A 13933-nucleotide genomic window follows, 5' to 3' on the forward strand; every position below is an offset into this window, starting at 1 on the left:
TAAGGAGATATAAAAACGCTATGGAAAAGGAACGAACAAAGGGGGGAAGAAAAAACGAAACTCTCCTTGCCCCACACTAGTAAAAAGAATTCACGCAATGCATTTGAAGAGCCCAGTGGATAAAATTGTCGTTCCGTGTGCGCACGTATTTTATGACGCTTTGGCGTTGGGGAGTCCCATGCGGCATGACATTTTCGCTGCCTAGAACTGTCCCCACGGTGAAAATTAACCCTCCCCCCCTGAGGCGTAAATCTAGTTTGTCCCACTCCCGTTTGAGGTCTTCATTCATATTAAGCATCCCTCTCCCCTGCTTTGTTCCATCCTCCTAGTTGTTAGCTCCCCGTCACGCATGCCACTTTGATGCTGGAAGCGGTAGTCTAGTCATCGCCATAGTCATCGCCATAGTCATCGTAATAGTCGTCCTCGTAGTAGTCACCATCGTTGTAGTCGTCCTCATAGTAGTCACCATCGTTGTAGTCTTCCTCGTAGTAGTCATCATCGTAGTTGGAATCCTCCTGTGGATCCTTCTTGCCTTCCTCATCCTTGGGAGCTTTACTCTTGGAAACCTTTCTCTCTTCATATGTGGGGAGAGTCCATGCCTCATCCCCCAAAAATTCGGGAGGAGAGGGGCTGGGGGTGCCCGAAAAAGATGGCGCGACAGCTGAAATGGCACCTGAGATGGATGTAACCATGGACACGATACTTACCAGCAGTCCGATGAATTGGGTAAACGCTTGTGGGTGTTTCTTCTTGTACAGTCCAACCGATTGAGAGTTGTTCGACTTGACGTCGCTGCTGTTGATGTTGTCCCCTTGCTGTGCACCGCCATCCTCTTTCGTAACAACCTCCAATTTTTTTTTTTTCATATTCAATTCAGTTTCAATCAAAAGAGACATGATGTCTTCTTCATCTTCTTCTTCGACGTTCACGTCAAACACAAATTTGGCTAGCACATAACTTGTGGTGGAATATGCAGTTTCCAGGCTGAACATTTTTCTCTCTCTGTATAGGACCTCATTAAATGTGCTTATTTCATCGAGGGGGTAAATGTTCTTCACGTTTTCTTCTACATTTAAGATGTCCGCCTCGTGTTGAGCATTGCTTATTCCTAGTTCTGTCGCTTTGTTCACATTTAAATCGTCAAAAATGAAGATAGCCCTAAATTCGGTTGTACCTGTTACCAAGTAGTATTTGTACGTCCTGAGCGAACTACCCAACAGCTTCTCATTTTGGTCCACCAAATATGATTCATTGATAATCCGTTTGGCATTATTTTTAAACTCAATTCTTTTGTCATTCAAAACTTCATGCGTCGAAATGGCGCACACAAGGGCTGCTTTGATAAAAAAAATAGACAACAGGAAAATGCTCAGGGGATTCATTTTAAAAAAAAAATTTTCGCAGTGAGGTTACCTCTGTCAAAAAATGTAGACAGTTTTGCCAAAAGATACTCCAAAGGAATGTGAGAATAAATTTTAAAAAGTCAAATGTTTTAAACAACTAAGAGACGAAGTGAAAATGTAAAATTGTGGTAAAAGTGGAAAAGACTTAACCAAAAGGTGGTACTTAAAAAGGAGCAGTTTTTTTCTTTTTTTTATTCTCTACATTTGTAAGCAACAGATTAGTTAGCCAATTTTTTTTTTTTTTTTCCTTTTTTTACCTGAACGGCAAGATAAAAAAAGGAAAAAAAAAAAAACTAGCCAAAATGTATGTAGCTTTAAAAGGTACATCTTGTAATTGGCTGCAAAACTGGGGCGCAGATTTTAGCTACATCGAAGCAGGAAAGGTGCCACCCACTGTCCAATTTTTAATTCAGTTAGACGGTGTTATACATACCTATGTAATCATGCTTGCCCTTTTCAACATGTGGTGTGGCTATTCATGTCCATGTACCAATTTCTCCAAAAAAAAAAAAAAAAAGATCCATTTGGAAAATTCGACGATCATGTTACATGTTGTAAGAATGAAGACACATCTCCACCCCGGTTCAACGGTTGCTCAACGTGGTAAAGCCCAAATTGAGTGATACGACCTCCCTTTTCTGTTTTCTCGGGGTGAGATACAAAAAAAAAAAACTACGCAACGTTGCTCCATTTTAAATAAAGCTGTGCGCCACGGGGGATGTCTCCAGATGTGAGCATGCAGAAGACGTGAAAAAAAATCGGCCATTTTGCGCTAGTATTTTACTATTCTTTACAAAAGTAGACTTGTAAAGAATAAATTGGTTGAGAACAACTAAGTCGCTGTAACCCCACTTGGGGGGGATAAATATAAAAAAAAAACTTCAAATGGGGTCAATCAAAACCACAGAAGTGCACACATGCTTTAAACTTTTGACGCGGTAAAAACATTAAATGGTGCATTATTTTGAACCATTTTGTTAAAGTAGTCACAAAAAAAAAAAAAAAAGTTGCAAAAATTGAGCATACCCTTTTGATTACACAGCAAAATGACGTGTTCTATGTGCCGAAACGGGTGCAACTTCCATTTTGGGAAAAAGGTGCCTCTTTAAGATAAACATTCTGAGGACGTGAAAAAAAAAATAAATAAAAAATAAATAAAAAAAAAAGTAATAATAAAATACCTTTCAAAAAATCACACTGGGTAATTTTCCCATCTGGGAAAGTGTCATCCGTAAGTGGAATGATCGCCGAATTGTGCGACAGTAATTTATAACTCCTAAAAGGTATCAAAAAAAAAAAAAAAAATAAGCTTGACGAGCGCTGCTGAAAGTACATAGAATACCCATTTGGCGAAAAGCGAAAAAGCTTTAAGAAATCATCCAAGTGAACCCTGTGGCGCGTGCCCCAATGAAAAAAAATGTGAGCCCCCTCCCCCCCCAAAAAAAAAGCACTGTAAAAAATGCCAAAGAAACAACTGCACAATTTTAATCAAAACAGAACGCATGTGTGTAGCATACAGATGGGAGGAACAGTTTGACGAAGATGTAACCCAAATTCACAATAATGAAAAATGCGATTAAAAACTTGGCCATATGTTTAGCCTTCGTCCTGAGTCTGCTTCGACACGTACACTATGCATACAGGATTGACAACATAACAATTAAGAAAGCGCGATTTAGTGACGACTTGGAAAGGACAGTACAAAAAATTAATAAGCGCGTCCAAAAGGACAGTGTCCCATCCTATGACGTGTGCAAGTATAAAAAAATCCCCAAATTTTTAACCGAAAGGAATAAGCTCAAAGATACCCAAAAAGTCAAGTACATCGTAGGGATTGAAAACACGTGTGATGATACTTGCATCTGTGTCCTTGACTCCAACTTGAATATTGTTAAAAATGTTATCATATCTCATTTTAAGGTGGTTCACAAGTATGAGGGCGTGTATCCCTTTTTTGTCAGCTCCATCAACCAGCTGTTTTTGAAGCCCTATGTGGAGAAGACTCTCGAGGGCATTGGTAGGAGAACCGCCCCAGTGGGGCATCCTACCTGCCCATGTGCAATTACATATACGCATACACATGTGCAATTACATATACGCATACACATGTGCAATTACATATACTCATACACATGCGCACTTGCATATACTCATACACATGTGCACTTGCATATACTCATACACATGTGCACTTGCATATACTCATACACATGTGCACTTTTGCGTGCCCCCCCCTTCCCCCACTGCAGACGAAAGCCGAATCAGCTGCTTCGCCTTCAGCGCTTGCCCGGGAATAGCTAAAAGCATGGAGGCCGCCAAAAATTACATAGGGGAGAAGAAGAAGCAGAACGGAAGCATACAAGTAAGTCCGATCAATCACGTTTTTGCTCATGTCCTTTCGCCTCTCTTTTTCCACGTCTACAATGATAAAAATACATATACGAATAGTGGACAGTACAAGGAAGGAAAAAGCGAACAATCGAAAAATGAACTTGGTATCGACATGCACATCTCGGAGGAGGTCAGAAAGGATAAGACACAAATGGAAAAAGTGAAAGGCATTCTGCAGATTCTCAATAGTAACGATGTGACGAAGCGGAAGATGGCACTTTTGAGCGAAGAGGAATTTTTAAACTGCGGCAATTATGTGCTTAGGGGGGAGATGGGCAACGAGACACCCCAAAGTGGGGACAGTGAGGAACTCCAAAGTGAGGAAAGTGAGGCACTCCAAAATGTGGAAAGTGCGTCACCCCAAAGTGTGGAAAGTGCGTCACTCCAACGTGCGGAAAGTGAGGCACCACAGAATGTAGCCTACCAGAGGAAGAACACCTCCTCTGCGCAGAAAACGCAGTATAGTGGGGACGCACCCCAGGGAAGCCACTTGACAGATGGATACATCTGCGCGTTAGTTTCCGGAGGAAGCACTCAAATTTACAAAGTTCAAAGGAACAAAAAAAACGACATTAATTTGTGCAAGTTGTCTCAGACGGTCGATATTTCCGTTGGAGACATAATTGACAAAATTGCTAGGCTGCTGGGGCTCCCCGTTGGGTTAGGGGGAGGTCCCTTCCTTGAAAGGAAGTCAGCAGAGTTCGTTACAAGAATGAAGGAGGAGAGGCTGAGTGGGGAGGCTTGCGCGGATCCATTTCAGCCCTTTCCCGTTCCCTTCTCCGCGAACAGCCGAATCGATTTTTCGTAAGAAATGCTATTCCACCGGTAGCGGCGGTGCTGCGCCGTTTCCATGTGCTACACTGTTCGTATGTCGCCTGGGCATATCTATCTTCGTTTCTCTGCTTCGTATCTCTGCTTCGCATCTCTTTTTCGTTTCTCTGCCTAGCTTCTCCTCTTCGTACCTCTGCTTCGTACCTCTGCTTAGCTTCTCTTCTTCGACCCGCCCCATCGCAGGTTCTCAGGCCTGTACAACCACCTGCGCAAAATCATCGAGGAATCAAAAAAAGGAGAGTCCTTCGAGCGGGAAAAAGACAGATATGCCTACTATAGTCAGAAAAATATTTTCAACCACCTCCTGAAGCAGATGAACAAAATTATGTATTTCTCAGAGTTGCATTTCAATATAAAAAAATTATTCATAGTGGGGGGAGTTGGATGCAACCACTTTTTAATCACCAAGTTGAAAAGTATGGCTATGAAAAGAAGTCAATTACAAGTTCAGCTAAATGAATTTAAAAAATTAAAGAAAAGGCTAAGTAAGAGGGTAAAAAAAATAAGTGAGAAAAAATTTTTACATTTTAAAGTGTCCAAGGAAGTACTCAAAGGGGAAATTGAGTTCACTGCATCCCTGGGTTGGGATATTTACTTAAAACTTCTTTTAAAGAGGAAAACGGAACGAGATATTTTGTCAGCTTTAAAGTATTTTAATTTTGAGGACTTTTCGAAACTGAAGGAGGGGGGTCATTTTCTGCTGGAGGGTCATTCTGCTTCCTCCAAAAGTGAAGGTAAGTTCACTGCTCTCCTTTTAGTGTGAGGGGCGCAGTTTGTTACTCTCCGTTTTAACCCGTTTGTTGATAGGCTTTTTTGCACCCTTTGGGCATTAGTCTTCTGACTGCCCCTTCCACCGCGCACGGCAAAGCCAACTTCACTGCTCACTTCGCCGTCCACTTCGCCGTCCACTTCACCGCTTACCTCAACGCCTACTTCACCGCTACCCACTTCGCCACCCACTTCGCAGCGCCCTGGAGCGTGCACAAGACGCCGCCCAACCTCAGCAGAGACAACGCGGCCATGATTTGCTTTAGCGCCTTTTTGAATTTGCACAACAAAAGGTAGGTACCCCCCTGAGGTATTCTACATCTGTGAAGATAGGACCCTCCTGAGGAGACATGCCTCCAATGACTTAACTTGCACGCATAGAAAAACACACCCCCAACTGCTGATACTCCTGCACACACCCTTTTCCCCCTTTTAGCGATCTCTATGAGGATGTATCTCAGGTTAAAATTAAACCAACGGTGAAGACCCAGGTTGAAAATAATTTCCTGCTCTTTTCCGACATGATCATTTTTGATGTGTTTCTGCAGCAGTTTGGCGCCCAGGGGGGGTGATACCCGTCCACGCAAAAGTACACACGAGTGTAGGCCAGCCGACATGCCTATCTACATGCCTGCCGATGTGCTTATCTACTTTACTTACGCGTGATGTTTTCGTAAAAATGTGTTGGCGTTTCCTCGGTGCACCTCTCCCAATCGGAGAGAAAACGACCATTTGGGAAACACTCCTGAAGGTGGTGGTTCTCACGAGGAAGAGGAGGAAGGGAGAGAAGACATAACTACGCCCCTCACATAACCAGACAAGTTATTTTATGTTCATACGCCCTTTGTAGTACCAACCCGGTGGGCATTCTGCGCCACAGGTTTCTCCCTATTGCGCTTTCCCCCCCTACTATTGCTCCGAGCAGACTAATGGCGAAAATGATCACTTGGACGAACCGCCAAATGGCACTTTCTCACAAAGTAGACATTAAAAAAGGGTTCTTATGCGAAGGGGACATAGCCATCCCGCATTGTGAGGAGGCATAGCCATCCCGCATTGCGAGGAGGTACAGTCATTCCTCATTGCGAGGAGGCACATCGGAGGGAACGACAAACGAAACGCAAAAATTACGAAAAAATGGGGGTCGCGCGGAGGGGGCAGAAACGTAACAAACGGTAACAAAAAAAAAATAAAATAAAATAAGGAAAAATAAAATAAAATATGAAAAAATAAAATAAATGAATGAATAAGTCCACTCAGCGCGACGGGGACGATGCACGTCAAACCCCTTCACTTCGCACGAGGGGCGCGAAGAGGAGGGAACTCACAGCTTCAGCCCCGAGCAGTGGTCATTAATGATCGAGAGGTGCCCCGTAGGAGGCTGGAAAAGGTCTTCGAATTTTTTTACCATGAAAATTCCGTCATAATGCTTATAGACGCGATAAAAATTGGACTTACTTAGTAGAGCGCCTCTGACTTTGCCCAACTTGGCTTCTTCCTTCGTCGTGACAGAATCGACACACATGTAGGGCTGCTGGAAGAACCGGTGCGAGTAACGACCGAGCAGTTTGTACACCCTGTTGAGGTAGTAGCAATTTTTTCTTTGCTGAAAATATTTTGTTGGCACCCGCTTTGTGACGCACAAGTACATTTTCGACGTTGGGGCGGACTCGCCACTCCCTTGGGTGGGCCAACCATCTCTCGGATTATTTTGCGCATCATTTGGTGGATGTTTTCCAGGGTGGTTCCCCGGGTGCAACTCAAAACGGACGCAGACGAATGAACAGCCAATCCTGTGCGGAACTATAAACATATGATTGGGGCCAACCGCCCTCACCGTTAACACGGAGGGATGCGACACGTGTACATACAGCTTGCCATTCAGGGGGGGGATAACCCTCTCCATGTTTATATTATACAAATGGACGGACAGGTACTGGACAACATTCAAGGGGATGAATTTGCCATAATAGTTATACACCTTCACAGTGGAAATTTCCGATATTTTGATGATAAATTTTTTGTAAATATTTTCCTGTCTATTCCAGTAATGCGCATTATGCAAGATGGGCTTCCTTTCCGTATGCACGTTTTTTTCTTGTGATAGGAGGAGACGCTGCTCATAAGTCCAATTCGCGAAAATTGCCAAGCAGTGAAAATTTCGATCGAATTTATAAACGCCGTTACTGCTGAGGTGGACAACTGGGAGAGTTGTTCCTTGGGTCGCACGTCGCTGGACAACCAAGTTGTATACCTGGGAGTAGACGACTTCTCCCTGGTGGGAGTTGCCACTATATTTGGTAAAATTTGCGTAGAGAAAGAAGCGGCCTTCGTTGCGCGCCTCGATGGATAGGAACGCATCGGGGGAGACTCTTAAATCGGTGACTATTGTGCGTCTCGCGGGGGGGGGTCCATCCGGTTGGCGGTGCGGTTGGCATCCTGGGTGACAGTCTGGGTGGCGATCTGGGTGGCATTCTTGATGGCGCCCCTCTTCGCGGTCACGCCTTCCATCACCCAGCAGGACACTCCCATCGTTGACAAAATACTCCACCTGGAACAACTCCGCTGTGCGCTCGTAAAGCAGACGAAAGTCCAGCGAGAGGAACGGACGCGTATCCCCCCCTCCTCTGTAAAAACTGGCGAATGTGTGTATCTCTTCATGGGGGACCAACCGAATGGTATCCTCTGCAAACAGCTTCATGGATCGTACATAATCAACAGTCACGTCAAATTTGAGAAAAAACAAATTCCGCAATTTTTTCTCATTTTCTATTTCTTCACAAGTGTGTGCATCCATGTTGTAACCTTTTTTGTGTTCCTTGCAATGCTCCAAATAATGATCATAATACCTTTCCAAGTTGTGAAAATCTTCTTCCAATTTTTCAATGCTTTTAAAATTTGTCCTTCCTTTGTCTTGGCTGAAAACAGCGTAGTAACTTTCAAATATAGGGAAAACATGAATTTCGGTGTTCCCCATAGAGTAGCCCGACTTGATGGAACAGACATACGCGCACTTCTCACCATCCGACTTGAACACTCCTTCCACCTCCACTAGTTTTTCATTTTTTGAAACGCAAATAACTTTATGTATGAGCGGGTGACATAACTGAAAGGGGACCTCCACAGTCTGCTCATAGGGGTGTATCAAAATGGAGTTCCCACCTCCGTAAAGTGAAACCCCCCTTGAGTATACAATCAAAGGGGTCATATTTGACAAAATAGAAATGTGTTTATTGGCTAACTTGTATTTTACTTCCATTTGTATGTAGTACTTACCTTCATGTGAGGTACGTACTTGGAAAAACATGTCCGTCGTTACGGCTGTTGGTTCCTCCGTTGTGCTGCGTTGTGGGGTTTGCAGCTGGCCCACCCGTTCGTTCTGCTCATGTGGGGTTTGCAACTGGCTCATCCGTTCGTTCTGCTCATGCGTGGTCTGCAGCTGGCTCATCCGCTCGTTCCACTCCTGTGGGGTCCAATTCAGGGGAGCCATCTCGATCCGCTTGTCATAATCATAGGCCAGCTTTACCTGCAGTAACTGCGTGGGGAGCATATTGACCTTTCTGTTATACTTATCAAAAAACTGGACTCTCATGGGTACTACTGCCATTTGGTCCCCCTTTTCTGCATTTCGAAAGAGAAGAGACACTTTTACCTTTGTCAATTTTGCAAAAGCGAAATGGATCTCTAAGTGGTCCGTTTCGTAGACCAACTCGTTTTGTATCGTCAGAACTCCTTTCGCTTCGAAGGCTGAGTTGATATACACACGTGTGCATTTCTGTGGTGGCCCCTTTGGCTTGTCCAAATTTACTATGATCACACTTGGTTTTGTTTTTTTCCCACGTGGGGGGGGCACTTGGCGATGGCCGCTCATATCGTGATGGCCGCTAACCCCGTGATGGCCGCTAATCCCGAGCAGCTTTTCCCCCTCGGAGGGACCCAGCACACTGATCCTGTTGGTCCCCCTGACGGAGTATCTCAGCCCGTGCAGCGGACATGCATCGCTGTCCATCGTTGTACAGATGGGAAATGAGTAATAAACATGTGGAGAGAAAGACAGAATAAAATGATTTTCATATGGGATACTCATTCTTTTGCAAAAGTGAAGAGATACAAATTTTTGAAAATGGTGTGAAATATCTCCTCCTTCACCATCATGAGAGGAATACTCCACTGTGAAGAAAAATTCCCCAGTTGAACAAGCTATAAAACGGTTCATCCCATTTAGGGGTATACTCAAAAGCTCCTGCTTCTTACCCCCTTCGTCATTACAATTGATCAAAATTGTACTGTTCGTCTTAGTGACATTTTTTCGTTTCTCATTTATTACTTCAAGATAGCGGGACTTATCTTTTAAGCAAATTTTGAGAAGGTCTCCTGAAGAAGGAGCTTCTTCCTCCAAAGTGTAAGTGAACGGCTCATTGGTAAGAATTACATTTTCATGCTCATCTACGAGGAAGGCCTTCATATAGTAGTCATTATTTTTGTAAAGCATCAACTTGGAGATATCCACCATTTGGAGCTTCTCCACATGTTTGCTAAAAATTGCTACTTGGATGGAAGACGGGTACTTAAAATGAACGGGCAAATGGTTCTGCGTCACTATTTCGGGTGTCCCAATACTCCACGTTTTCATTTTTACCAAGATGTTTGATGTGACGTGTTTTTTTTTTCCTCTATCGCATCGTATAGTGTAGTATTGCTTGATGCAGAAAAAGGGTTCATATGGGAGGGGTGGAGAATACCCCTTGGAGTGGGGACAAACGGAGTGACATATTTTCTCCCCTTCGAAAGAACAACTTCTCATTGAGTGTGTTCCTAATGGGATGATTCCCCACTTAGGCCTAAAGTCGTATTCGAACAGACGTCTATTGTATAATTTCCAAACTGGGAGATATTGCTCGTTCCAATTTTCGTGAAAGAACTCTCCACTAAAATTATTTCTGTGGTGAGTGACACCTCCCTTGCGCTGCTCTCTTAGGTATAAATCATTCTGAAATTTCTCCCCAATAAACAAACTGCTGAAGAAGGAAGCAGAGGTAGGAAGGTCCTTTCTCTCGTTAAGGAATCTATTTCGTTGAAGAACCAGTTCGGGGATACTAGACTCGGAGGATACACTAACCCTGTATGGACCAACTGCAAACCCGTCATACACAATCAGATTAACCATTTGACCAAATTTTATGAATTTACTACACACAAAATCGTGGCAGAAAATGGCTTTAACTTTTTTAAATACTTGGACATTTATTTGTGTGTGTACTTTCCTCTCCTTTGTATATTCCATATGGAGTGGGATCCTCTTTTTCTCCTTTTTCCCTCTTAATTGATAAAATGCGCATGCGTTTTGGTAAATATCTTCCACTTTGAGAAATCTTGAGTGTTTTTTTATAACTTCGATGTAGTCCTTGTCATGCTTTATCCTCATGTGGTGGCGTACTACATCAAAGCAGCTGGTGATGGGTGTACCACCCCCCTGTAAAGCTTCCATCCGCTTGAAGTGCCCATTTTGGCTCCTTTCCAGTAAGGCCATTCTACCTGGACGAGGCACTTTCGTAGTGATCCAACCCATGCGCATAAATATGTAGACATTCGTAACTTCGTTCTCTTCGAGGATACTCTTCTGGGCCACAGCGGAGAGATGGACCACCCTGTCTCCCACATATACAGTGCTTAGGAAGCAGTTATTCAAATGAGAGTCGTCACAAATTAGCACGCATATTATGTCGAACCTGTTTTTACCACTGTGCGGGGTGCCTTTGTTGTGCCTCCTTTTGTGGCTATTCCCCTGGGGGGTGCCACTCCCCCCTGGTGGGGAGCCACTCCTCCCTGGTGGGGTGCCACTCCTCCCTGGTGGGGGCCTCCTAACTGATATGTGCATCTTCGCTTCGTCCACGCGGACTTCTAGGTTGCCACCCCCCTTGTACACCTTGACTGTGTGCCTATTTGCGGCGTACCCATTTGCGGCGTGCCCATTTGCCGCATGCTTTCCAGCGGGGTGCTTACCTTGGGGGTGCCTCTTCCCAGCGGTGGCCGCGCTCCCCCCCCCGGAGCACTGGTAAAAAATCGTCTCGTCGGGGAGTACAAACAGAGAGGACATAGACACGGCACCCCCCTTCATGTAGCACTTTACAGGCGCAGATATGAACACGTCCTTTCTGCACGCATAGTCCCCCATGTAGGTCATCTCGAGAGACACTTCCCCTCCTCTACGTATCGGCATAAAATAGTAAGCTCCATACTCGGGAAAGAAGTGCAAAGGGAGGATATTTAATTTGTGACTTTTAGAAGGTACGGACAATTTTATTTCCCCTCCTTTGTACACACCGTGCAGCTTGACGTCTCCCTCTCCGTACAGCTTCACAAGGCAGAGGTACCTTCTGTGGAGGATAAATTTTTCTTCTCCATCATCCCCTTGTACATTCGATTGGAAGAAGGACTCCATGTGTAGATTATCCAAGTAGTAGTGTTCTCTGTAGAAGAAGTGCCTTCTTATCAGTTCAATTTCCCCCTCAACAGTGTTGTTCCGCCTACGGTTTGGAGGCGACGCAGGCGTATCTCTATTTGGGGTACCACTCCCTGGAGCTTCCCTCCCGATGTAGCCGAAACAGGAGAGCTTGCTCTTCACCACTCTATGGATATTCACACGGGAAGAGAAAATTTGTCTGCTGTGCAAATTTTTTATAACTATCTGTACGCTCTTCCCATTTGTGCCTTCCTTAATCTTTACCATTTCATCCGATACGATGTCGTAATTTGGGCTCTGCTGAATCTGGTACTCATTTCGGAATTTTGTCACGTAGTTCTTCTTTAAGCAGTTGGTTAACCATACATCGATTGCATTGCGCTTTATGGGGTGTCTTCCCTCCACGTGGGTACTTAGTAGAACGGCGACTGTTGCCTTTCTACGGAGGGGTGATGTGCGCAAGACGTTTCTCTTTATGAAAGCTGTGCATGAGAAATGGCTGCCATCGCTAGATTTACCCTCATCATTAATATGACCACCTTCATAGTCAGTATGGTTCTTTTTGCCTGTTGGGGGACGCTCCCTTCTGAGGATTAGCCGCACGAGTGCCCCTTCTGGGAAGTCCACCCCGTGCGGTACCAAGGACAGCCACTCGTACACAAACACAGTAGCGACAAAAAAGAGAGGCTTACATTTGTTTAGAAGCACTATGATAACTCTCGTCATGCCTACCTTTCCCTTTGTCCTTAACTGCAGTTCCAACTCTCCTCTCCCATATTTAACATGTGCATGTTCCACGTACATCTCATCGAAGAATACATTAAAATGGCTGCTTTCTGATATGCTTATCTTCTTCCCATTGTCCGAAATGACATACACGTTTCTGCTTTCATTCTGGCTTTTATACGTGACGATGTCGCTGCTGATCATGTAGAGGTGGCTACTGACAAGGTACTCCACGGCGATGTACTTCTTCTCCTCCTCTCCTTCGCTGTTCACTCGCACGAAGAAGGAAGATAGAGATTTGCACGCTGCCTTTTTTTTATTCAACAGAATGAGAATATCGCTTGTGCATACGTCGTCGCTCGTGATGGTGATGCTCCTTCCAGGGGTGTCTCTGTCTCCCCAGGGGAGGGGCCGCGCCCCTTCTTCTGCGTCTCTACCGATTTTTTTGGCCTCCCCACCGCGTTTCCTCGCCACTTCCTCGCCTTTTCCCGCCGCTTCCTCGCCTTTTCCCGCCGCCTCCTCACTTTCCCTCGCCGCCTCCTCACTTTCCCTCGCCGCCTCCTCACTTTCCCTCGCCACCTCCTCACTTTTTTCCACCCCCATCACCTTTTCTTCCGCCCTCCCCCCCTTCCTCCTTTTGGTCGGCTCATCCCTCCCCAAATAGACGATCTCGAAGAAGTCTTCGCTCAGGAAGTACCACCAGTAGCACTTGCCCAGCGAGCCCGAGCCGTAATAACGCAGATTCTTCTCGTCGTTTAAATTGTTAAACGAAATGAAGTCACCGTATATGATATCATTTTTTCTGCTTTCTGTGAAGGACGCGAGGAGGTAGGCCAGAAGGAGTAGTCCCATTTCCTTTCGTCCAATTTATTATCGAGTTCACTCTCTAAAATGGCTTAACAGCGAGGTGATCATCCCGTGCGGCTCGTATTAGGGGTAGATCCAACAGGTGCCCGATTCGACCATTTTTAGGCAGAGTGGAGAGTGTGCGTGTGTGTGGAGGGGCAGGGGAGAGGGGACACACTCGTCGAGCACGAACATGTGGAGAGCACAGCTAGGCGCGACCAAGCCCAGTTGCCTCTCCCCCCAACAAGAAAAGAAAGAAAAAAAAACACATGAACATGCACATGCACATGAACATGCACATGAACATGAACATACACACGCCGCATAACCCTTTTCGTAGCCTACAATTCTGCATACGTCACCGCATCCCGCCTCGACAGTTACCTAACCTCAAATTACTTTCCTTTCGCAGGAAGCCCACGCATTCGTTCAAACGTACCGCTTGTAACCTTCTCACTTTGGTGTGTTTTTGGGCAACCCCATTGGTACACTCTCATGGAGGTGC

The 13933-nt window shown here is 45.0% G+C and overlaps 3 protein-coding genes across 3 annotated transcripts; 1 reads left to right on the forward strand and 2 right to left on the reverse strand.

The window, feature by feature from the left end:
- Nucleotides 1-557: 557 nt before the first annotated feature.
- PCYB_031650 (hypothetical protein) lies at nt 558-1382 on the reverse strand (the record flags this gene model as incomplete). Its single annotated transcript, XM_004220835.1, has 1 exon — nt 558-1382. A coding segment is annotated over one exon (825 nt), but the record flags the coding sequence as incomplete, so codon positions are not given.
- Nucleotides 1383-2916: 1534 nt separating this feature from the next.
- Nucleotides 2917-5965, forward strand: PCYB_031660 (hypothetical protein; the record flags this gene model as incomplete). Its single annotated transcript, XM_004220836.1, has 5 exons — nt 2917-3420; nt 3653-4598; nt 4809-5359; nt 5593-5686; nt 5830-5965. Exons 1-5 carry the CDS (start codon nt 2967-2969, stop codon nt 5963-5965), a joined length of 2181 nt encoding a protein of 726 aa, XP_004220884.1. The 5' UTR covers nt 2917-2966.
- Nucleotides 5966-6717: 752 nt separating this feature from the next.
- PCYB_031670 (hypothetical protein) lies at nt 6718-13434 on the reverse strand (the record flags this gene model as incomplete). The annotated part of the gene is made up of 4 exons (XM_004220837.1): nt 11397-13434; nt 10925-11010; nt 9648-10026; nt 6718-9140 (listed from the first exon to the last, which is right to left on the reverse strand). Exons 3-4 carry the CDS (start codon nt 10024-10026, stop codon nt 6718-6720), a joined length of 2802 nt encoding a protein of 933 aa, XP_004220885.1. The 5' UTR covers nt 10925-11010; nt 11397-13434.
- Between the last annotated feature and the right edge of the window lie 499 nt (nt 13435-13933).

This window comes from Plasmodium cynomolgi, chromosome 3 (genome assembly GCF_000321355.1).
Source record: "Plasmodium cynomolgi strain B DNA, chromosome 3, whole genome shotgun sequence".
NCBI classification, from domain to species: Eukaryota; Apicomplexa; class Aconoidasida; order Haemosporida; family Plasmodiidae; genus Plasmodium; species Plasmodium cynomolgi.